Source organism: Haemaphysalis longicornis, unplaced genomic scaffold, assembly GCF_048455015.1.
Source record: "Haemaphysalis longicornis isolate Haplotype H1 unplaced genomic scaffold, Haemaphysalis longicornis Haplotype H1 scaffold_4, whole genome shotgun sequence".
Lineage (NCBI taxonomy): Eukaryota > Metazoa > Arthropoda > Arachnida > Ixodida > Ixodidae > Haemaphysalis > Haemaphysalis longicornis.
Window position 1 is genome coordinate 176,256,414 of NW_027526361.1, and position 26,595 is coordinate 176,283,008.

Genomic DNA, 26,595 nt, shown 5'->3' on the forward strand with positions numbered 1-26,595 from the left:
CGAACGATAGAAGACAGCGTTTTGAATGAGTTGTGTACTCTTCTCTCCCCTCTGCATGTTCAGGTTTTTTCTGTTTCTTTTGTTTGTTTTCTTTTTTTTTTCTCTCTCTTTATGTAACCCATTACCGCACTTAGCCGAGAGTGTGTGTTTGTTGTTGCTTTTCTCCCCAAGTCCCCCTCTCTCTTTTTTCGGCGTCGTTGGACGATGATCCTGAAGAAAGCAAGTTCTCTTTGCTGAAACGTAGGCCACAATCGTGCTTTTACCTTGTTCGAAGTTTTTCTTCTCTTATATATATATATATATATATATATATATATATATATATATATATATATATATATATATATATATATATATATATATATCGTAGAGCGAACAGACGAACGGGTAACGAACAAACTTTATTGACGTTTCGGCCTGGGCCAGGCCTTCGTCAGAATAAAAGCCAAGCGCACGAGCATAAGCTTTAAAGGCTTCAAGGGCCAATCACAGCAAAGAGGGTTACACGTGCTGCGTGGTACGTCAAAACAACTGATAATTATTTAAAAATGATGTGCGATGCAATAGCAAAACATAACTCGTATTCACAGTGACATGTCATTCATGGCTGTAGCGAACAAAACAAAAGCAGAAATATGGGAGAGAGGGTGCAGTACAACAGAACCAGCATTCAATTACAGTGCAAAGTAGAAAGAGAGCAACCGCGACATTCGACCAATGCGTCACTGTTACACAATATAAGGTGGGGCCAAAGAAACTGATAATAGAGTAAAAACATTAAAACTATACCAGTGAAACTGCGAGCACGCGCGCATTATCATACACGAATGCCCATGCACAAAGATGTGTAATCAAGATGTGAAAGTTCACACAGACGACTATGAGTGCGCCAAAAAGGTCAGCGCACCAATGTTTTCGTTTAAGCTTGATGTCATGGATTTGAATTTATGAATAAGATACGATTCTCTGACTTCTCTATCATTGTGCGAACGGAAACCGGATTCAAGAATTGTCACTTTAATTTTATCAAACGAATGGCCAACTGCGTTTATATGTTTGGATAACGGCAGATTGGGAAGGGTCCTAATGTGTGACTTATGATTGTTGAAACGTAGTCTGAAAGAGTTGGCGGTCTGGCCAATGTACTGAAGTCGGCATTGCGCGCATTCTAGCAGATAAATAGCATTTTCTGTGTCACAAGTGAAATTTCCTTTGATATTAAGCTTAAAATTTGAAGCTGTACTAGTGGCTGTTGTGGTGGTCGTCATATGGGGGCAAATTTGGCATCGCGGTTTTTGGCAGGGCCGACAACCGATGTAAGATGTAAGTTTTAGATGAAGTGAGTGAATCTCGTAGGTTCGTGGAACGCCGATAGACTACGCGGGGCGGATGCGGAAAAACGCGTTGAAGTTTTTGGCTTTGCATGAGAATATTATGGTGTTTTTTTAAGCATTGAAGTAACTTTTGGGGCTGACGCTGAATAACTTAGAATCAGATTAGTAGTTGGTTGGGCAAGAGGCGGCCTGGTTGGGAGCAATAGTTCATTCCGATCAAGTTTGCTAGCGCGTTTTACTGCGTCATCAATAATCTGTGCCGGGTATTTCTGCTTTGTAAGGGAGTCACGGAGTACTGCGCAGTTTTGGTTAAAGTCGGCTTCTTGCGAGCATACTGTTTTGAAGCGAACCGCCTGACTGTAAGGTATGCTGGTCTTGTTATGCTTTACGTGGCTGCTTTCAAAGTGTAAATATTGATGGCGATCTGTGGGCTTTCTGTAAAGCTTTGTGGCTAATGTTCCGTCATGCAATGACACTGAGACGTCAAGAAAGTTGATTGTTTCAGCCGAATATTGGTGGGAGAAAGAAATTTGTGGGTGGCAGTTGTTGAAATCTCTAATGAATGAAAGAAGTTCTTGTTCGCCGTGTTGCCAGATCAGAAAATATCATCGATAAAGCGTTTGTAATAGAAAGGTTTAAGAGAACGTTTGTCGAGAAATGCGGTTTCGAGAAAGCACATGAAAATGGTAGCGTAGCTTGGTCCGACCCTCGTGCCCATTGACGTTCCGTTGATCTGAATATAGTGCATATCATCAAATTCAAAGTTATTAAGCTCTAGAATTAGTTTGAGCAGCGTTGCCAGTGTTTCACTGTCGATGGGATTAGATTCGTGAAAGGCGTCATACGTTTCGACGACAGCTCGGACACCATCGTCGTGAGGGATATTGGTGTACAGAGAAGCGACGTCCAAAGTGACGAGTAGTGAGTTGGGCGGGACGCGAAGTTCAATAATGTCACTCAAGAAATGGTTTGTGTCTTTTACAAACGAAGGAAACTTAGTTGGCATTTTGTTTATCAGCGAGTCTACATAACAAGAGAGTTTTTCCGTTACCGTGCCGATGCCGGATACGATAGGACGACCTGGATTATTCTGCTTATGTATTTTGGGCAATAAATAAAACCTACCGGCGACAGGACTAAGAGGGACAAGTGATTTTACTGCATGAGCTGCTATTTTTTTTCTTTCTGCCAAAGTTTGAAGGGTTTCCTTAATTAGAGTTTTAAACTGTTCTGCGGGATCATTATGAACGCGCTTATAAAAAGAGCTGTCGGTCAATTGTCGGAGGGCTTCATTAACATAATCACTTGTATTCATAACCACTATTGCGCCTCCCCTATCAGCTTGCTTAATAACAATGTCACTTCACGTCGCAAGACTTTTAAGCGCATTGGTTTCTTCTGCCGAAAGGTTCTTCCGGTATGGGAGCTGCTTTTTATATATATCCAGAATGTCGCGCGTGACTGCCGAGATATAAATATCTAGGTATTTGTCACGCTGAGTCGGGGGAGTCCAGTGTTTGTTGGAGGGCAAGGGGTCATTGGTGTCATTAGAGCTGGGATGATCATGGAAATATTCCCTGAGTCGTATATTGCGGCAAAAGTTATCTAAGTCTTTAAAGAGTGCAAAATCGTTGACACCACCGGTTGCTGGGCAGAAACTGAGACCACGAGATAGAAGACTAACTTCAGTAGGAGAAAGAGTGGCACTAGACAGGTTTACAATGCAAGATTGATCTGAATTGGCTGGATGCAGTGTTGATTCGCGCCTCTCGACGACTTCAACATCTGTCCGCTGCTGAGCATAGGTTGGTTGTGGAACACCATCACGGAAATTTTTTTTTGATTTAACCAAACCAATCTCGTGAACCCTCTTCTGCTCGTATTCCTGCAATAAATGTACTTCAAGCGGGGCAAGGTGGGACGACTTTTTGAGCTGGTTTTCAGTGTTGCGCAACGCTTTTTCTGATGACTCGTAGTGATCAATGAGTATTCTTGTAATTTCAAGTGATGCATTCTTCAAAACATTATCCCATTTATCGATATGGCGCGCAGACATTCCGGACGTGGCTGGTCTTAACACAATTTGGAGGCCTTTGGGAACCTTAGATTCTTTTACGTAATTTTTAAGAGAAGCGGCATGCATCTGAGAGCGAATGCGTCTGTCAGTTATTTTTCTTAAGCACAGAAATTGGCAGGAAACATCTCCGCAAACAGCACTGCTTGTTGCCTGCCCTAGCTGTCACTTTTGAGAGGAAGGTTTAGCGACGTCAACGTACTTTCGGAGTTGGTACCTGGGGCCCTCGGGAGCGCTAGAGGCGCTGCAGGAAGCACTGGGAGCATGTGGTCCGGGGGCGGTCACTGGTGTGGGACTTCTGGTACCACGGGCAGACGATTGTTCCCCCGGGTTTTCAGTTGGCCTAGTAGGTGGGGTTTTGGAGAGCACTGAGGAGGCGTCGTGGCTGGTGCTTGTAGTGTGGTTGGTTAAAGAAGGGCCTGGGGCAGCTTGCGGGCTTGACAGCCTGCTTTCATGCGGTTGGTGGAAGGGTCCGTTGATGGACGACTTGGAGGCTGGTGTTTGTTTCGTAGGATGGCTGGGTGGTTCCTTAGGGGGTGCGTGGGCGACTTGTGGCGAATCCCCCGACGCGGCCCGTTGCTGGTGCGAGCTTTCAAGTAGTGGAGGTGGCGGGTTTGAAGGTACGCATTCCTGCGAGCTGGAAATGGTTGCTGAAGGGACCAGTGGTACGGGTGGCGACTGTGCATTGTGAGGCGAATTGGAACAAGAGGGTTGAGAGAGCTCATCAACCGGTTTTAAGCACGAAGACACTATTTTTGGCAGTACGCTTGGTGAGGGCCCCAATCCTGTAGCGGGGACGCTTGCACTGTCAGCCCAGGACGAAGAAGATGAATTTGTTTCTTTGAGGCACAGCTGCCTGATGTGGCTTGCCATAACGGCAACACCTTCATAGCTGGGGTGCAGTCCGTCGGCTGCAAGCACTCGTGGTGCTGGCATCCATTCCAGCTCGTGATTTAGAATATACAATAGTTTTGAAGGCCGGCAAAGGCGGTGAAGAAGGTTGTTGAAGTAGGATGCCTCTCTGTTGAACCTTCAGATGAAGGCTAGGTTGGTGAAGACTATATATATATAGTCTGAAAAGATAAAAACTCACACAGAGCGCGAAAAAAATAAGGTTAGTAGAGACAGAGACAAACGAGATAGACGTAGAAAATAATAAGTTTACTGACGTTTCAGGGAGAGGACTCCCTTTCTTCAGAGTACCTTCAGAAGAATACTCTGAAGAAAGGGAGTCCTCTCCCTGAAACGTCAGTAAACTTATTTTTATTTTCTACGTCTATCTCGTTTGTCTCTGTCTCTACTAACCTTATATATATATATATATATATATATACAAGAAAAGAAAACTTTGAACAAGGTAAAAGGGCGATTCTTGCCAACCTTTCAGCAAAGAGACTTGCTTTCGTCAGGGCAATCTCTCGCCTGGCTGGCACGCTTTATATAGGGGTAGGTCCCAAGGTGAGAGGGCGTGGATGAGTGTGGGCGTGGGTGAGTGCATTCAATGTTAATGAGCACTTGCTTCGCTGTAGGACCCTTATATATGCTGTGGCCAATCGCCGTCAGTTGCTAGGGCCAATCTCTCATCTGTGCATACCCATTATAATCATCATCTGTAGATAATCATCGTCACGAGTGGCTTGTCTGTCGAGTCACCGACGGGCGGATTAAAACTCAGACTGCTGGTACTGCTGCGCACTTGTGTGGGGTCTTCCCTCGCTTACAATATATATATATATATATATATATATATATATATATATATATATATATATATATATATATATATAGCGAGGGCCTTTCTTCTGGCAGTCTTGGTGCCAAAGGGAGCTTAAGAGGGTTCAACGCCGGTCGACCACTCTTGACATGTCGTAGACACTCGAGTCACGGCCCGGGGGTTAAAAAGAAGGTCCCCTTCACCCCGAGTAGTCCGAGGGGCACTGGCTACCACCCCCAAGTGCAGGAAACAAAAATACCTTAACATAAATACCCGAGAAAGTGCTGGGGAAACAGCCCCGCCCGTAGCGTAGTGGTTATCGCACCAGACCGGTATTCTGGAGGTCGTGGGTTCGGATTCCACCCGGCGGGCACTTTGCACCACTTTCTTTTCGACTTAAAAAATTCTTCATCTCTTTCTATGATCCACCGCAACCTCCCCTTTGCTTTCCGAGGTTTTCTGGACTGGCAACCCTTACTTTCTGTCTTATATATATATATATATATATATATAGCGAATCAGAATAGGAAATGAGGGGCTCGTTGAAAATAACACAGAAATAAGGGTTGGCAGTCGAGAAAACCTCCCCCTTGCCAGTCGAGAAATCCTCCCCTTTGCTTTCCGAGGTTTTCTCGACTGCCAACCCTTATTTCTGTGTTATTTTCAACGAGCCCCTCATTTCCTATTCTGATTCGCTACATGCATAGCGAGGGCCTCGGTTCTGGCAGTCTTGTTGCCAAAGGGAGCTTAAGAGGGTTCAAAGCTGGTCGACCACTCTGGACATGTCGTAGACTCTCGAGTCACGACCCGGGGGTTAAAAAGAAGGTCCCCTTCACCCCGATTAGTCCGAATGGCGCTGGCTACCACCCCCAAGCACAGGAAACAAACATACCTAACATAAATACCCCAGAAAGTGAATGGGAAAATCGCCCCGCCGGTAGCGTAGTGGTTATCGCACCAGACCGGTATTCTGGAGGTCGTGGGTTCGGATCCCACCTGGCGGGCATTTTTTCTTCACTTTCTTTCTTTCTTTCCAAATTCTTAATCTGTTTCAATGATCTACCACATCCTCCCCTTTGCTTTCCGAGGTTTTCTCGACTGCCAACCCTTATTTCTGTGTTATATATATATATATATATATATATATATATATATATATATATATATATATATATATATATATATATATATAGTTGCAAGAAACAGTTTCTTGGACACCGGTCAAACTTATGAAAAAAGGGGGGACACACGTCGAAAACGGAATGGTTTTTAACGTTTCGGCCGGAGGACCGGCCTTCGTCAGAATAACAGCGGTGGCTGTTGTCAAGTAGCATATAAGGGAATTCACTGAAGCACTACAAGAGGGCAATGCAAATACAATGTATCAGGGCTTTGTGCGACAATCTGTTGGCTGAAGTACATCATTATAAGTGCGACGCGTGCAATATTGGCAGTCAGCTATAGCATGCGTGCGCACGTGCAAGAAAAAGTGGGGCGGTAAACGGCAGTAATATTGAATACGGTCAATAATACAAGCAACTCAGTTTTCCAGCGCTTTCATTCAAACCACGTGCAGCTGTATTGAATTTAAATATAAGACAAGATTCTCGCACCTCCCTGTCATGATGCGTTGGGAAACCGGATTCAAGAATCGTGGCTTTAATATGGTCGAATGAGTGGCCAGTGACGTTCGCATGTTTTGATATTGGAGCTAGGTGAGGAAGCACGGAGGTATGAGCTTTGTGATTGTTGAGCCGTTGCCTGAAGGGCGTTTTCGTCCCGCCAATATACTGCAAGTTACAAATGTCACACTCGAGGAGATAAACCACGTTGCGCATGTCGCAGGTATAGTTTCCGTTTATGTTTAAGCTGAAATTTGATGCAGTGCTGCTTGCGCTTAGTGAAGTGGTGGCAGCCAGTTGTCAGCCAGTTTCAAGGGTGGCAGCCAGTTCTGTCATTTTAGGTTTGTTTTTGGACGATGTGAGCAGGTCACGCAAATTGCGGGATCTTCTGTAGGTTACACGCGGTGGTTCCCGGAAAATTGATTTTAATCGTTCTCTCTGTAGGAGTATGTTGTGATGCTTTTTTTAATACGGCATTTACATTTTGCGCAGGCGCAGAGAAGGTAAGAATTAGGTTCGTATGGGAGTACCCTGGCTCTTTCGTTTTGTTGCGTAAAGGTTTAGGGCGGTCATGGCTATCAGCACGCTTAATGGCGTCGTCAATTATCTGGGGTAAATACTTCTGTTTAACTAAAGCACTTCGAAGCTGAGCACAATTGGTATTAAAATAAGCTTGCTCAGAACATATTCTTTTAAATCGAAGCGCCTGACTATAAGGAATGCTGGTCTTGCAATGTTTCACATGATAGCTATTAAAATGGAGGTATTTTTGCCTGTCAGTTGGCTTCCGATAAACTTTTGTAGTAAGTTAGCCATCAAACATCGTCACATTTACGTCCAAAAAATTGATCGTTTGCTCCGAGTATGTGTGAAAAAAAGAAATAGACGGATGAGCATTCTTAAAATCATGAATAAATGATAAAAGCTGAGCTTCCCCGTGCTGCCAAATCATAAATATATCATCGATGAAGCGCTTGTAGTATAACGGCTGCAGGGAACGGCTGGCAAGGAATTCATGTTCAACTAGCCCCATGAAAATATTCGCGTAAGAAGGGCCGATGGGTGTCCCCACTGAAGTGCCGTTAATTTGTATGTAATGAACGCCGTTGCATTCGAAGTTACTGTACTCTAGAACTAATTTTAAAAGTTTGGCTAAAGTGGAGCTGTGAATAGCTTTGTCGCAGAACGATTCCCAGTAGGAGGGAATTGCTGCTCTTATTCCATCTGCATGCGGGATGTTCGTGTATAGAGATGCCACATCCGAAGTAACAAGAAGCGAACCAGGGTGTACAGAAAAGTCGACGATATCAGCCAGGAAGTGGTTAGTATCTTTGATATAAGATGGGAAAGATTGCGTAATCTGGTTAATAATTGTATCTCAAATTGGGAGATTAGTTCCGTAACCGTCCCTATGCCGGACACGATAGGCCGACCGGGTTTTCCTGCCTAATACCCCTGTCACACGGGCACTTTCAATCGCGATTGAAGTGAATCGCGGTCGAGTTTTCGAGCGCGCTCGACGTCCTGCAGCTGCTACACGGCTCGTTTCAATCGCGATCGAGAAGTTGCACCGGTTGCACTTGTGTACGCCAGATGGCGCTAAGAATGTACTTGCGGCCGGCGTCTGGTAACTTCGCGCGGTCGTAGGTATACGCAACTATGTAAATATTACCTCGCGCTTATTTGGATCAAGTTATTTGACACAATTTGTGGCGTTAGTTGAAGTTGTAAGATTTTGTGCCATTACTCAGCGGGGACGAGAGTATCGCCGCTTTCGTTCGATCGCGCTTGGAAGCCTCGATCGCGCTTGCGAAACCAGGATTGAGTTCGAGGGGGATCGAGCTCGATCGCGATTGAAACTGCCGTGTAGCATGCGCCCGATCCGGATTGAGCTCGATCCGGATCGACTCAATCGCGATTGAAAGTGCCCGTGTGACAGGGGTATTATGAATTTTTGGAAGTAAAAACTACCCGCGACAGGGCTCAGTGGAACGAGTGAATTCAAAGCGGAAGCAGGGATTTTTTGCAGGTGGATAAGGTCAGTTAGTGCACTCGTAATAACAGATTTAAAATTTTCAGTGGGGTCTCCGTCAAGCCGCCGATAAAACGTTCCATCGTCAAGCTGCATCAAAGCTTCGCCATCGTAGTCCACTTTGTTTAGTATTACAACTGCGCCGCCTTTATCTGCTGGCTTAATTACGATGTCACTACAGGATTTAAGCTGCTCCATAGCCACTATTTCACTGTCTGAAAGATTTCTCTTATTAAATGGAGCCTGTTTGCGATAAATTTCTAAAACGTCCCGTTGAACAGCGGTGATATAAAGGTTTAGACATTTATCTCGTTGAGTAGGAGGAGTCCAATGCGTGTGGGATGGAATAACGGCAGCCGTAGAATCAGGGGTATTTCTGTCGTAAAAAAATTCACGCAATCGCAAGTTTCTGGCAAAAATGTCAATCTTTCATGAGTTCAAATTCACTGTAACCACCCGTCGCTGGGCAAAAATTCAGCCCTCGCGACAGCAACAAAACCTCGTCACGGGACAGCTGGTGAGATGATAGGTTTACTACATTATTAGATGCTAGGATGGCGTCAGTCGATGTAGAAAATTTGGGTGCGGAGGAACTTTGGCGACAAGAATCTCGGGACGAGAATGATGCACAGTAACCTTGTCTTTTAGTAGTTTCTTGCGTTTAATCTCGTGTATATCGGACGATTTTTTTTTCGCTGGTATTCGGCCAGCTGCGCAGATTCGTGAACGGATAGTTTGTGGTGGGAAGTAAGTTGGCTCTCTTGGTTACGAGTAACCGTAAGTAAAGATTCGTAATGGCGAATAACAATGCGAACAAGACCAAAAGAAGCATTCGATAGAACCTCATTCCACATGGCGATGTGAGAAGCCGACATGTTCTCTATGGCAGGCTTTAAGGCAATTTGGAGGCCCCTAGGTACAACACTAGCTTCTAAATAGGTTTTGAGCGTAGATGTGTGAAGTTGGTACCTGATGCGCTTTTCTACCACTTTGCGAATTTTCATAAATGCTCTAGAGACTCGACAGTTCAAACAGTTTTTACCGGAATGTGTAGTTCCTGGTCACTTTGGCTTCAGTTGTTTGGGCCCGTCGGAGTGCTGAGCTCGAAGGTTGTAGCGGGGGACGTGACTCGTGGTAGCGGAAGAAGTCGAAGCACTGACAGTTTCGCACGGGGTAGCCAGCGGCCGTTGTGGATCGGACGGACTCGAAGAATAGTCGCCCGTGGTAGGCTGAAGAACCCCATGAGCTGGTTCATGGGATATGCGAGTGGGTGGCGCGTTGGTTGTTGCTTGAAAGGCGGGGTGGTTAGTTGTCAATGGTAAGGTCTCTGCAACTGGAGAGGGCTGGAATTCATCGTTCGAAGTTGAACCTGAGGTGGGCTGCGTAGGTCACTTAATCGCTGGCAAGTCGACGAACCGCTTCCGGTCAAGCAAGATGGTGCAGTAACATTAACTGGACCGCTAAGAGTAGGATCGCAATCCATGGTTTTGCTGGCGCCTACATTCATTAAAGGTCCGTCTGGCGGGAGGCCAATTGTTAGTTCCAAGCTTTTCGTAGATGTGTTTGCCTTGACTAGGTCGGCAGGACCACTAGGACTTGAAATTATTGGAGAAGAGTGGCTGCTCAGTGGGGGCCAGGTGGTCAAGTCCCGGCGTGCCGGAAGCAAGCCGGTGGAGGCATTGGCTTCGGTGGCAGAAGTATCAATCACGGAAATGGAGGGACCACTGGGTGTGCAAGTGCGCCAGGATGAAAGGGTGTCGCTGAGCTTCGGAATGAAGAGCTGTCGGAGGTGACTTGCTAGGACTGCCGTTCCCTCAAAACTGAGATGAAGGCCGTCAGTAGCCAAAACGCGGTTGGCAGGCAAGTCGCAGAAACCATGGTCTAGGAAGTACACCAGCCAGGAGTGCCGACATAAATCCCTTAAGAGGGTGTTGAACTGGTGTGCTTTAAGATTAAATTTCCGGATGAAGGATGCATTGTTGTTGTAGCGACGGCGATTAGTAGACCTTGGCAGGACCAAGCTGACGTATAACCTCTTGATTGCGGGATGTCCTCTGGAGATGACGTCTAAGAGTAGGGCGTCCAAGAGACATTGCGGGATGTCCTCGGGAGATGATACGGGTCTAAGGAGGCTGTCAAAGGTGGCGTGGGCGGTGCTGAACGTCAGGTCATTTGTCCCGGCGTGAATGGCGAGAGTTGTTGCTGTAGATGGAACGAAGTCTAGTAAGTTTGCCATATCCTTGATGAGGGCGCCACACTGCGATACAAACGCTGGTGTGCCCGCCACATTGGGATCAAAGTGCTGGAAGACATATTTCGTGTGGGAGTCGCCGAATACTGCTGTGGAGACCGTAGTGTTTTGGGTACATCCAGGTTATCCTTTTCGACGTGGTCGTCCGGGGGTCCGTTGTGGGCATAGTTGCAAGAAACAGTTTCTTGGACACCGGTCAAGCATCACAACATACTCGTACAGAGCGAACGATTAAAATCAATTTTCCGAGAACCACCGCGTGTAACCTACAGAAGATCCCGCAATTTGCGTGACCTGCTCACATCGTCCAAAAACAAACCTAAAATGACAACTGGCTGCCACCCTTGAAACAAACCGCGTTGCAAGGTCTGCAATCACATGACCACTTCACTAAGCGCAAGCAGCGCTGCATCAAATTTCAGCTTAAACATAAACGGAAACTATACCTGCGACATGCGCAACGTGGTTTATCTGCTTGAGTGTGACATTTGTAACTTGCAGTATATTGGCGGGACAAAAACGCCCTTCAGGCAACGGCTCAACAATCACAAAGCTCATACTTCCGTACTTCCTCACCTTCCAATATCAAAACATGCGAACGTCACTGGCCACTCATTCGACATATTAAAGCCACGATTCTTGAATCCGGTTTCCCAACGCATCATGACAGAGAGGTGCGAGAATCTTTTCTTATATTTAAATTCAATATAGTCGCACATGGTTTGAATGAAAGCTCTGGAAAACTGAGTTGTTTGTATCACTGACCGTATTCAATATTACTGCCGTTTACCGCCCCACTTTTTCTTGCACGTGCGCACGCATCCTATAGCTGACTGCCAATATTGCACGCGTCGCACTTATAATGATGTTGTACTTGAGCCATGAGATTGTCGCACAAAGCCCTGATACGTTGTATTTGCATTGTGTTACTTGGATGTTATCATTTCCGCCCTCTTGTGGTGCTTCAGTGAACTCCCTTATATGCTATTTGACAACAGCCACCGCTGTTATTCTGACGAAGGCCGGTCCTCCGGCCGAAACGTTAAAAACCATTCCGTTTTCGACGTGTGTCCCCCCTTTTTTTCGTATATATATATGTATATACTATATATATATATATATATATATATATATACAGAAAGATAGGGCAGCAGTCTACAACGCCAAAGGAGGCATAGGGGTGTGGTTAGGCTCTTTTCTTTTTCACTGCGGTTAATGAAGTAAACTTTTTTTTAATATACAGAAGAACGAAAGAAAGAAAAACACGCGCCCAGAGTGGGGACCGAACCCACGCCTTTCGATTACATGTCGAATGCCTTACCAATTCGGCAATCTGGGCGACTGTGTTCTGCTTCACTTTCTGGGCTATTTTTATTTACTAGAAGTGTATCTGACGCTTAAGGGTGGTAGCCAGCGCCACTCTGACTACACGGGGAGAAGGGGACCTTCGTTTCAACCCCCGGGGCGTGACTCGAGCGTCTACAGCCTGTCATGAGCGGGTAACTGGCGGGAAGCCCTCTTATGCTACCTAGGCATCAAGGCTGCCAGAACCGAGACCCTCGCTAGGCTTTCGCAGAATAATATAGAAAGGAAATGAGGGGCTCGTTGAGGAAAATACAGAAAGATAGGGCAGCAGTCTACAACGCCAAAGGAGGCATAGGGGTGTGGTTAAGCTCTTTTCTTTTTCACTTCGGTTAATGAAGTAAACATTTTTTTTAATATACAGAAGAAAGAAAGAAAGAAAGAAAGAAAGAAAGAAAGAAAGAAAGGAAGAAAGAAAAACACGCGCCCAGAGTGGGGACCGAACCCACGCCTTTCGATTACATGTCGAATGCCTTACCAATTCGGCAATCTGGGCGACTGTGTTCTCCTTCACTTTCTGGGCTATTTATATTTACTAGAAGTGTATCTGACGCTTGAGGGTGGTAGCCAGCGCCACTCTGACTACACGGGGAGAAGGGGACCTTCTTTTCAACCCCCGGGGCGTGACTCGAGCGTCTACAGCCTGTCATGAGCGGGTAACTGGCGGGAAGCCCTCTTATGCTACCTAGGCATCAAGGCTGCCAGAACCGAGACCCTCGCTAGGCTTTCGCAGAATAATATGGAAAGGAAATGAGGGGCTCGTTGAGGAAAATACAGAAAGATAGGGCAGCAGTCTACAACGCCAAAGAAGGCATAGGGGTGTGTTTAGGCTTTCTTTTTCACTACGGTTAATGAAGTAATTTTTTTTAATATACAGAAGAAAGAAAGAAAGAAAAACACGCGCCCAGAGTGGGGACCGAACCCACGCCTTTCGATTAATATATATATATATATATATATATATATATATATATATATATATATATATATATATATATAACAAGGTTGCAGTCGTCATTGCCAGTGCTATTCAGCTTTTTTCGAAATATTTAATAGGGCCGAATGACGTGTGCTTGTCACGTTTCTTTGATTCATTGATAAATAAGCGAAAATATAAGTCGAGAAAAAATCCGCCGTTTTTCCGGGAGCGGGACTCGAGCCCACATCTCCGCATAACCGGTGCGGTGCGTTCGCCATTACGCACCGGTTCGTTCGTCATTACGCACGCCTTTTGATTAGATCTCGAATGCCTTACCAATGCGGCTATCTGGGCGACTGTGTTCTTCTTAACTTTCTGGGCTATTTATATTTACTAGAAGTGTATCTGACGCTTCAGGGTAGTAGCCAGGGTGTTTGGGTGTCAAGAAAGTTTGATTCGAGGTGAGCCATAAAGATATTGGCATAGTACTCGAATCGGACCTAACTATGCCAATATCTTTATGGCTCACCTCGAATCAAACTTTCTTGACACCCAAAATTTAAAGCCAATGTACTATAAAAGGTATATTGATGACATATACATGATCTGGCAACACACTGAGGCGGAGCTATTCACCTTCATTGAGGCATTTAACCTAGCCCATCCTAGTATTTCCCTTGCTCATTCCTATTCGGAACACAGTGTAAACTTTCTGGACCTCACCGTTACTACCTCCCAAGGTCGGTTTCAAACTAAATTGTATAGAAAACCGACAGACACGCGGCAGTATTTGCACTTCCGAAGTAGCCATGTCAAACACTGCAAGACAGCAATATCTTACAGCCAAGCCCACCGATTTAGGAGAATTTACTCAAACCAAGCCGACTTTGACTCAAACTGTCCAGAACTCAAGACCGCCCTCCTGAATAAAAAATACCCGGCAAAAGTTATCGGCGACGCTATTGTGCGAGCCAACCAATTAGACTTAACGAAATCTGTAAGAAAAAAGCTCCGAACGGTAACCCGCAAACTAACTTAGTTTTAACAAACTCATCCTCCGCTCCAAGAGTGTCAAGCGTACTAAAGAAACATCACAATATCCTAATGCAAAGTCACCGCTTAAAAAGCATATTCCCCGAACCACCACGTGTTGTCTACCGGCGTAATAAGAATTTAGGCGACTTTCTTACTAACTCTCGTATCAACCGACCGGAAACTACTAGCTGCATGCCCTGTAATAAACCCCGATGTAAAGTATGCCCACACATGACCACTACACAGCGCGCCACCAGCACGGCTTCAGACTACTACGTAAATATAAAGGGTAACTTTAGCTGTGACTCCGCTAATGTCGTATACCTTCTAGAGTGCACTGTTTGTAGGCAACAATATATCGGCTAAACTGAAACGCCCTTCCGAATACGGTTCAATAATCACCGCTCTCATGCAAAAAGCTGCCCTTATTTGCCCCTGTCAAGACATGTGAACAGTCCCTGGCATGCATTGGAACATCTTAAAGCAACGATTTTCGAATCCGCCTTCAAAACGCACGGCGACCTCGAGGTTCGGGAATCTTATCTCATTTATAAGTTTGGGTCAGCCACAGTTGGGATTAATGAAAGTTACGGAAAACTAACGTGCTTATCCCTCGATTAAAATTGGAGGCCTCAAAATTTTTGTAACTATGTTCATTAATCCTACCCTTGATTTTCCCATCAGAATTCGCAGAAACTCTCCAAATACAGCAGCTTTATTAGCCTAATGCGGCTCAACAATGCCATTTGTCCTGGGGAAGGACGCCTCGTTTCCACCACCACTTAAGAATGTTTAACCCTTTGTGATCTATTCATGTTTAACCTTTTGTGACCCTACCTATTTCCTGTTCAGTTGCTAACTTCTGTGAAATGCTCTTTTGTGCCCCGAATCTATTCTCTTCATCCGCGGGGGGCACACCCATCTTCGCTTCCGCCCCAACCAGTTTCCCCAGCCACTGAATACCTTACTGTATACTCTTCCCTTTCTTTTGAAACCGCGATTGCCCAGTTTCCCGCATAGTGTGAACTTGCAGCCCATGCCGCATACCTTGCCCCGTCATGGTGCAACCTTGAACGCTGCTTTGTGAACACGACCCCTTTCTCTCTCGCCCCCCCCCTTTTTTTTTGGTTGTTGTTGTTGTTGTAACATAGGCGTAGCCCGACTGCATGCATACTCTCCGTTTCCGAAACATATTCCGCTCCTTCTCACAGTCTTCTGCAAAGCTATATAAGAAATGTGTTCCATATGTTTGTGACAGAAAAATCATGTAACTGTACTCTGATGAAGGCAAGTCCCGTTGCCGCTACGTAAGTAAACCTGGTTTGTTATTGTTATTGCTGAGTATCCGACTCTTTACTAATACTTTTTCTGCACGCTTTGTGAGTTTTATCTGTCTCTAGATTTATATATATATATATATATATATATATATATATATATATATATATATATATATATATATATATATATATATATATATATATATATATAATTATATATATATATATATATATATATAGCAAGGGGAGATTGCGGTAGGCCATTCAAACCTACCTACCGCATTCAAACCTGCCAAAGCGGAGAATGACCTAGTACATTCTCCCCTTTGCTTCCTGAGGCTTTCTTGACTGCCAACCCTTATTTCTTTCTTAATTCAACAAGCTCCTAGTTTCCCATCCTAGTTTCCCAACCTCCTTGCGTGTACCTCGCTTAGGACCCAAGAAATGACGGCAGCAGAAGAGGCAGCCATCACCCTGGCTCTCACTCAACCAAGGGTTCGGAGGGTATACCGATTCCCAGCAAGCCTACTGGAATTACCAGTCGGATTGGGTGTCCTGACCTGCACTGCGCGTGCTAAAAAACCACTTCCCCAAACGGTTCCATTCAGCTCATCTGGACACCCCCTCACGCTTCAATGGAGGGCAACAAATACGCCCATCCAACAAGCCTGCGCTTGTACCTCCCGTGCTATGGAGCTGCACGAGGACAGTCACCCGCTTGTCACGTTCAGGGAGATAACCCAGCATTATCGCCTTCTGAGACCTGCCGTACCTTCGCCTTACCCTGACCTTCCCAGAGAACAACAAACTACCCTACGGCTCATACAATCCGGGCTCCTTTCCACAGCCTACGCGTCTTCACTTAAAGCATCCGAATGGCTACGACGCTGAATGTAAATTTTGCTCAGAAGTAGGAACACTCCGCCCCGTAATCGTGGTGTGCGACTTTAGCCCTGAGCACCCTCCTCTCTTTCGTCAACTACCCAACAAGAGCAATGCGAGATGCTGCTCTCCAGGCCCTCTCTACCTACCCAGCTTCAGCGGGTGGACAGAACACAGGCCGCGCGGACTGCATATGGGCCCCACAGAAGAAGGAATCACTCCCCAGGGCTGCACTCAGGGCCGTTCAGAAATCTGAACAGAAGTATTCCTTCCTCCTCCTCCTCCTTCTCTGCCGCAAATCTCGTCGCCTCCGTCCGCGGCGCAGAGACGGAGAAGTCAGATCGTCTAACACCGGGTTGGAGCTTTAATTTTATAAATAAAAGTTTCCACTCTTTTGCTACGCCAATACAACTCAACCAAACACGTTCATGCATCATGCATTGATTTAACCTTACCAAGAATATCTCTTTAAAGTAATAAATGGTGTGGTTAGGTGCATTTCACTTTTCTCTGGTTTTACTATTTTAGAGCGATGTGAGTGAGTTTAAGTGACGTCGCATGGGTAATCGTTATGGGTGCCGTTTACAGCTCTGCTTTCCAATCACATTCGCGGGGTGGATTGGCGCGATTTTTTTTCACGCACCATCAACTTCGCAACTTCTCACGCACTCTCCCGTTCAGATCAGTCACAACACTATCAAAGCTCTCTTCGTCGTCACAACATGATGAAGGGTATCTTCTCCAATGTTGCGAATGTATGCCACTGCTGGTAGCGCGAGAAGATCGCAAGTCTGAGCAAATGAAATGTCACAATCTCGACAGCCTGCAGGCGATATGAAATTGCGCCCAACTCCCCGCGATGGGAACCCTGAGTAGATGCGACGCATCGTGGGGTTCACTTGGTGTTTCCGTTGGATTGATTCTGAAATCACGTGAAACGTGTCGGGAACGGGCATGATTATTATGTTTAATGATTATTATTATGTTTTATTGGCCTATCATGGTCAATCTCTCTAAGTGGTATGCTTGGGGCTTCGCTGTCGCAACGACCTTTACTCCTTCATTGTTGCTGTAAGTGGGAGCTTCTTTTCTTTTATTGCAAGTGTTAACCATTGCCCCATCATGCGTTGTATTAGTACCTTCTTGACGTAGTTTTAATGAGTCGAGCATATAAGGCGCGTTCGTAGCATTTGATTCTGTCTCGGTTTTGTGCGCAGTGGGAAGAGCACCATGTACCTCGCATTCCGCCCACAGGGTCGTGGGATCGAAACCGGGCGCCGCTAACTATTATTTTTTTATAGTGTAGGGGCAGGCGTGTGGATGGACAACGCCGTATGGAGGGACAAGGCAAGTAAATGAGATGCAGTCGCATCTAAAACGTCGACTTTGGCCTTCCCTCGCTCCGACCGCAACTCTGCTTCACTGCGAAATGGTGAAGGCCAACATCCGAAAAGTGCATACTAATTGCATTTCATACTTTTCTCTAAATGGTAGCACACCTAGAGTGTAAACATACTTAACAATTGTGACCACCAAAGGCTGCTCGGAGGGTGAGCCGTTGAATGTTGGCCACGATGATGCGGGTTCGATCACCGCACCCTGCGGCCGTTTTTCTAATCCAAATGAAAAACTAGATCTCACCATGTACCACATAGTACGGGTGTGCCAACGCACTCCAATCTTTCCCCCATTTCCCGGTCCCACCTTCGAGCAGTGCAGGGATTCCCTGGCCAGCCCAGACACGGATACCAAGCTCAACCTTGCGACCCTAGCAAGGACAGCTATTCGAAGTCAGCGAATCCCGGACTAGAGATGCCTTTCACGGGGCGAGGACCATAGCATCAACATCTGCTCGGCGAATAAAAAATATTTACTCTCTCTCCCTCTCCATCTCTGCCCGCTCTCTCACCCAATGTGTGCAGGTTTCGACGCCTGTGAAGATCCCCGGGTGGTCGAAATTGCTCTGCTGGCCTTCAATATACGGCGCGCCTCTTAGCACAGGAGTACCTTCGGGGAATCAAACCGCCAATGTTACTTCACAAGCCTATTTCCGCAGGTCCAGGGCTTGGTTTTAAATTATCTCACGCCGAGTTTCCACACAAAAAAATTAGATATTTTTCGCTGCACACAGCCATCGAATAAGCAAAACACCAGAGTAGATTTTGATCTAGACATCTCGTCCTTTGTCGAACCTTTAACATATCAAAACGTGTCACCCTGGCAAATGCCACGAGCGCCGTGGTGCCTGGTATAATAGTTTTTCAGGACGTCTGGAGCGGACAACTTTGTGTTCTTAACGAATCCAAATAATGATAACAGATAGAGCAGAGAGAGCTGTTAGCGTATTGCACGCAATTTCTCCATTTGCAAGACTCTCTACCCCGACCTCGCAAGCAGTACGTATTTCGCGTCAACTAAAAAAAAATGGCACTAAAGATCGATATATGCGGAAAGGCAGGCCGCTCCCTCTTTCTCCTATTGGCCAATTGTTATAACTTTGCTTTTTTATGCTCTTTTGTTTTTTTCAGTCAAGCATTGTTTTCGGGTATGCTTCACTGATTAGACTAACTAGGAGGGATAGTAGCTAGTAGATCGTTGCTACTTCACCTGTTTTTTTTTTTAATATTTACCCGAATTGCTCACTTGAAGTTGCGCAACCTTTATTAGGAAAAACTTGAATTTCGAATTTCACAAAATTTTATTTAGTTTTCGTGGTCCCTTTAAACTGCAAACTTTTTTTTTGCATTTCGCTAACAATTTACTCACCGAACCGATTCGCGAACCGGTTCGGGTTGTGATTTAGTCGAACCGGAACTGAACCGGAACGAAATGAATTATCCCGAACCCGAACCCTAACCGAACCCGTATTTTTTTTTCGTTTTAACACACTGATTATATATATATATAATCTGTTTCGATGACCTACCACATCCTCCCCTTTGCTTTCCGAGGTTTTCTTGACTGCCAACCCTTATTTCTGTCTTATTACGAGCCCCTCATTTCCTATTCTGATTCGCTACATGCATAGTGAGGGCCTCTGTTCTGGCAGTCTTCGCGCAGGGAGTTTAAGAGGGTTCAACGCTGGTCGAACACTCTCGACATGTAGACACTCGAGTCACGGCCCGGGGGTTAAAAAGAAGGTCCCCTTCACCCAGACAAGTCGGAGTGGCGCTGGCTACCACCCCCAGGCACAGGAAAAAATTTCATTGACATAAATAACCCAGAAAGTAGAGGGGAAAATCTTCCCACCGGTAGCCTAGTGGTTATCGCATCAGACCGGTATTCTGGAGGCCGTGGGTTCGGATCCCACCTGGCGGGTATTTTTTATTCACTTTCTTTCTTTCCAAATTCTTTATCTGTTTCAATGACCTACCACATCCTCCCCTTTGCTTTCCGAGGTTATCTTGACTGCAAACCCCTATTTTTTCTGTCTTATATATATATATATATATATATATATAGCGAATCAGAAAATGGGAAATCACTGGTTCCGTGAAATAAGACAGAAAATAAGGGTGGCAGTCAAGAAAACCTCGGAAAGCAAAGGGGAGGTTGTGGTGGGTCATAGAAAGAGATGAAGAATTTTTTGAGTCGAAAAGAAAGTGGTGAAAAAATGCCCGCCGGGTGGGATCCGAACCCACGACCTCTAGAATACCGGTCTGGTGCGATAACCACTACGCTACCGGCGGGGCTGTTTCCCCAGCACTTTCTCGGGTATTTATGTTAAAGTATTTTTGTTTCCTGCACCTGGGGGTGGTAGCCAGCGCCACTCGGACTACTCGGATATACTTGGACTACTCAGACTACTCGAACTCGGATATATATATATATATATATATATATATATATATATATATATATATATATATATATATATATATATATATATATATATATAATTAAGGTTAGTAGAGACAGAGACACACGAGAAAGACACACGTGCACCTGCCTTTTTTCTTTCTTTTCATGACTTGTTTGACCTTGTCCTTTTTTCCCCCGCTCTTTGTACACCATTGTACACTCATTTCCTGTCTAAACTGCCTGTCCTACTGCTTTTGGGCGCGACCCTTGCCTCCCACCAACAGAAGCCAAGTGTGTCATGTTTCAATGACCTTACCCTGATTCTTAGAACGGACCCGCCGCGGTGGCTCAGTGGCTAAGGCGTTGCGCTGCTGAGCACGAGGTCGCGGGTTCGATTCCCGGCCGCGGCGGCCGCGTTTCTGATGGAGGCGAGTAGGAAAAACGCCCATGTCGGCGCACGATAAAGATCCCCAGGTGGTGAAAATTAATCCGGAGCCCTCCACTACGGCGCGCCTCATCGCCTGCTTTTCGTGGGCACGTTAAACCCCACAAATCAAACAATGATTCTTAGAACGGGTGTGTAGGGGCAGATGTTCGCCCTTTGTGTGCATGGGCATATCTTCTTTGGACCTTCTTCGTTCCGCGTGACTATTTTTTTTGCCCTTGTTAAACACGTGCATAGGCATATCTTGTTTTGACCCCTCTTTCACCCCTGTTGCCACGGGGGGGGGGGGGGGAAGGAATTACCTTGTTAATTTTTAAGTGCGAATGCACTTCTTAAGCGAGCCTGAATCGTCCGCCGCCGTCGTCCGCATAGCAACAGCTGCGGGTGCGCGCGCTCCTCGTCTTCCCTAGCAACGGGGGGAGATGGGCGCGCGCTACTCTCCTCCTCCTCTCTCCGCTCAGTGACTGCGGGTGTTGGGCGCCTCCTCTCCACTTCGGGCGGGAGAGCTCTCGCTCGCGTAGCGGGCGCTCCGCATTCCGACGCGTAAGGGCGCTCGTGTAGCCCTCGCCGTAACGGCGGGCGCTACTCTCCTCCTCCTCTCTCCGCTCAGTGACTGCGGGTGTTGGGCGCCTCCTCTCCACTTCGGGCGGGAGAGCTCTCGCTAGCGTAGCGGGCGCTCCGCATTCCGACGCGTGAGGGCGCTCGTGTAGCGGCCGCGTGGCGCAGGAGGGTATTAGTCGAGCGCGCGCCGTCGTCGAGAGCGGTCGCTGGTCCTGCATCTCGATAACGATGATGGCGGACCGGGCAACGGTACCAGCAATAACGAGTGAAATATATTTCTTTGTAATTGTGTGCGTGTGTGTAATCTCTCGACTACTCATTAAGATCACGATATCCACCGTAATCGCGCAATCAACAACCGTGCATTCGCACTTACACACTCTCCCCCTCAGGGAAGTGCGAGGGAATTTTTTTCTGTTTGGTTCTTCTCTTTTTCTTTCCCATGTGCGTGCCGCGTGACTGTGTGTTCTTATTACCCTTTTTATATTTTTTTCCGCTCTCTCTTCATTCTTTTACTACCTACCAACCATGATCCAACTGTACAAACTCTCCCTTCTCTTACCTTGCCCTCGCCCTTGCTACATTTTCTGTACATATATAACTCGAAACAAACTTATTCTGTACTCTGAAGAAACAAAGTTCTCTTCCTGAAACGTCAGTAAACTTATATATAAATAGTCTGGAAATAGAAAAACTCGCACAGAGCGCGAAAAAATAAGGTTAGTAGAGACAGAGACACACGAGAAAGATGTAGAAAATAGAAATAGTAAACTTTTATTTTTATTGTTAATGTCCTTCTCGTGTGTCTCTGTCTCTACTAACCTTATATATATATAGATATATATATATATATATGTATATATATATACTTACAAAGAGCGCGAGAAAATGCAACTTCAAACGCCAAAAAAAAAAAGGCATAGGGGAATAACTGCCTTTCCTAACGAATAGGGTAATCATTTCCCACAACCAGGACCGTGTAACGCCCTGCATGTCCACAAAAATGCAGATTTGGTAGGAGTAACACCCTTAATTGTTATCATAGTGTAAATAGATATATTTGGTTCAACAGACTTATCTAAAACTATAAAATAAAGAAAATAGAAAAATATTGAACTTTCACAAGAATGACCCGACAAAATCAAAAACACGCATTATACATCTCCCACGAAAACCTAAGAGGACACGAAATAAGACCGTAAAAGAACGTTGAAAATATTACGTGCGGAGTACCTTAGGACCGCAGAATGTCATTCCGCGTCCGTGCGCGTAGCATTTACCAATTGCAAAAAAAATAGCAAAGGCTCCGGCAGGATTCGAGCCTGTGTCTGGTAGACACAGGTAGACACAGGCCGGTAGACGCGTGGCCGAGTCTTACCCATTGGGCTACGACTTTGAGTTACAACCCGAGAGTCAAAAGGCTTACTGCCTCGCCTGTAATGGTGCGGAGTACCTTAGGACCTCCCAATGTCCGTCCGCGTCCATCCGTGCGCACACCACCATCAAGCGAAAATCAAGCGAAATTCGATTTGAGCCGTGAGTTGCAGCTTCATTTAGGGAATAATCAAGGTGCAACTCACGGCTCTCGGATGCCACTCGGGGCACAACTTAGATATCATTTCGAGTCCCCGTACTCCGCACCCTCGCCATCATCCACGGAGTGGAGATGCTGCCATTTTTTTAACATACAAAGAGCTAAAATGGTGACCCCTGGAACCCCACGCATTTTCCACAGACATCCAAATCTGGCGGGTTCTTCCTCCGCCGTGCAGGCAGATCTTCGTGACTCTGCTGCTGCGCACGTTCCTGGTGCCGCTGGGCTCGGCGCTTCTGGTGGCCACCACGTCTCTCCTGCCGACGGCCGAGCGCGCCAGCGGAGCGAAGGAGCTGCAGTTAATGACCGGGCTCTCGGGGGCGGTCTACTGGCTGGCACACTGGCTCTTCGACCTGGTCTTCTACCTTATCGCCTGGCTGGTCATATTTTTCGTGTTGTCCTTCTACGAGCCGCTTCTTGGCCCCACCAAGTGTGAGCGTGTGTCGTTGTTACGCTAAAATATAATATGCGGCGCCCTGTTTGAAAATATCCCCGGAGCACTGCTCATAGGTCTTTTATGTGCGACGTGTGTCTGCACGTAGTCCGGGCAGGCGTTTCGGGGTAGATTTGTAAAGAAATTTTGAGCTTCCGAGGAACACTTACCACATGAATTAAAAGACCACCGCATGGGGTATTAAGAACACGCTTCGGTCATTTCGACGCACTGCATTGTTTTATTTACAAGTTATGTGCCAACCAGCCAACGTTACAGCTCTTGTAGTCTTCATTAACTCTATTGTATTTCGGTCATAACAAAAAGCCGAACACGAAGTGTGTATCAGGAATGCATTTCCGAACTACTAGGAATGGTAGGCCCCAAGAAACACCGCAGGATGGTCCATTTTCATCAACAGGCCTACGGCACAAATCTCGGGAAACTGGGCTGCCTACGTGACATTAAACGTTTGACCGTTTTATGTGAGATATTGAGAAATAAAAAACAAACGAGAAGCTGTCACGCAGTGCTGCTCAAAGAAGCAGCGGAGCCGAATGTCGCGGTGCCTTGTTTCGCAGTGCGAAGTTTGACGAAAACTCATTTATTCCGGCTATGGTGTTTCGGTCCTCGGCATAACGGCCATTCACTCCGTCTTGGCTCTTACCGTTCACCTATTCTGTCCAGAAGTTCAGCTGCTTCGGTGCTACTTGTGCAACACTTTCTTCGGCTACAACACTTACTTCTACCAGCAGATTTTCAGAAGAGCGATGGGGCGTCATTTTCGGCAACGCGCGCAAACTTCGCTGTAAGCGATTGAATCCAAACTCCCATCCGTGGCCGAAACTATTCCACAGGTATCTGGCTTCCGCATCCTGAACCGGCGGCAAGTACAGCAATTCCTGGAGCTCCTCCACTGCATGAAACCTCCCCAACATTTCACTGTTGAACTGGAGGCCAACGGCTTACTTCCCCTTTCGGCCGCTACGACGAGTCCCAGGGCACGATGTCCGAGATTTCGCGTTTAGCGGAGACCTACCGATTCGTGAAGGCATTTGGGTTCCATGTCCTCGCATCATCTTGTTCTCCGGTGGTCCGTGGTCATGGCGTCAATAAATAATGCCCGGCGAGCCTCATTCGATGAAGCTGCTCTTGAAGCAGAATTGCTGACCAATGCGAAGAATTTCAAGAAAAACGGCGATCTGCGTTCATTCTTGAGAAAAGCCCAGGAAGGAATGGCTTCCTCCTGAAAAACTGCAACCAACCGGATCTCAAGAAGGCAAATCGCGGGTGGCTCTATATTGTTAAATCCTGCCAAAAAGATACGCCAGTGGGATGCAAGCAGGACTGGGTCTATTTATTGGCGTATGTGCCTAACTGGCCACCTGCGAGAGAAAGATGGCAACGAAAGCTGTTGGCTGGCAATAGAGCGAAAAATTAAGCCCTACAGCCGCTAGCGGACGCACTTTGTCATCGTCCGCTGTTCCGAATCACATGTCACGTATCCTCAGACCGGGTAATAGGTTCGTGCACACGGCGTCTTCCTAGTCTCTGTATACATGTGTCATAAAGGGGTCGCAGTTGCACACTTGACATTACAGTATCTACATGTCGGCCATGAGAGAGCCAGCCCGCGCCAGCCACATCGTCGTCGTCGTCGTCGTCGTATATCTTTGGTCATCGGGCTGTGTGACGTTGCCCACCAGTGACTCCTGTGACACATCCCTCCGGACGAGGGCAACTGTCCCGGTCGAAGCCACGGCCCCGCGAGGATTGGGATGTGGATCAGGAATGTGATGTGATGGCACAGGAAGGAATCGCTTGCCTCCACGGATTACGATGATGTCCTCGGTGATGCATGGCCCCGCAACAGGGATGTATTCAGCCACGACGGAATGTCGACGGTTTTTAGAGCCATGTTTTACGAAAGGCTGGGGACACATCTGCCTTTCGTCTTGTCACGTTTGGTCTCTGCGGGTCTTGATGGGCGACTCACGGGCTGTGGACACGGGGTGGGGTACATGGCAAAACTGTGGTCGAAGCGGGGGCTGGGCCTGCTTGACGTGGCCCGCATGACCTCGACGATCCCGTCTGTGCCGAGGCAGTGCGGAGCTGGGACCACGATGTGGATGAACCCACACACTACACCAAATATGTTACGTGGCAGCAGAGCTGATGACGCAATTCATGGTTGTCGGTGAAGTGGCGGCCATGACAGAGACCACGCCAGCCGCTTCGTCGTCATCGTCAGTCTTGCGTCATGGCACTGCGGGGCATTCTTCACCAATAGCTCCCTTGACACATGTACCTCGGATTACTGAAGACCTCGCACGGGTATTCCGCACACACAACTTGCAACTTCCGCAAGCACCACGAGCAAGTTTCGCGACTAGCTCATTATTGTTACAGGGAGCATGAAGACAACATATTAATTTTAGTTTGAAAGCCCTAGCTCTTGGTATCTCACTCACCTCTGTTGCAGCCACGAAAGTCTTTCTGTAACGCAAAAAAAAAAAAAATTCTCGAAGCGCGCACTAAGTCTTGCAAGGCGAAGCTGGAGGACTACTTTCTATGTAAGCCTTGAAGGACACGTCCCCACGCATTGCATTAGGTTTGAAATTATTTAGTTACATGTTTCGTCATCGCTTTTCACGGCGGTAGTAGTCACATTGCCGCGAACCATGTATGGGTTTGTTTATTTATTGTTTGTTTTTACTGCCGGGCCACGCCCGGCTGTGTTATCTGCGTTCCGAACGAAGCGCGTCTTACATTCTTTACTTTTATGCCGCACGAGCTATCACATTCAGATAAGCAGACTCTTTCGCCCTAACTTCACTAGCCCAGAATAATCTTCTGTGATCTACAATGTTCTGGGTGCGAATCGACGGTTCCAGAAGCACTTGCGCCGAAAGATAAAAGCCTGCAGAGCAGACGCCGCGGCATTCCATTCGACGACACTCGCCTGTGCAAGTCACTTTGTTGACCGCTGCTTCGCCGCCTCTGTATTCTTTTGAGTTGTTAGGGGAGCACAAGTTCGCTCCAATGAACTTGTTTCTCCTTCAAGACAACTGCGTCGTCCTTGGCTTCGTGAAAATATATACATCATCGTCATATCCATCTACTATATCGTCGTCTCCCTCAGGCATGATTGGCGGGCCTTGATTGTGTTGATTCCAGGCTTTTACATTTCTCCCAAAAGGGAACGCGTCAGTATGCGATGCGCTAGAACCGGAGGCAACCGGCTTCTCGAACTGGG

The 26,595-nt window shown here is 46.6% G+C and overlaps 1 protein-coding gene across 1 annotated transcript in view; it reads left to right on the forward strand.

Moving 5' to 3' along the window:
* LOC144180113 (phospholipid-transporting ATPase ABCA3-like) overlaps nt 1-26,595 on the forward strand; it is a 188,416-nt gene that overhangs the window by 104,588 nt on the left and 57,233 nt on the right. Inside the window, exon 18 of the mRNA XM_077708509.1 lies at nt 23,085-23,338. Coding sequence (XP_077564635.1) covers nt 23,085-23,338 — 254 coding nt within the window. The remainder of the gene's footprint in view (nt 1-23,084; nt 23,339-26,595) is intronic.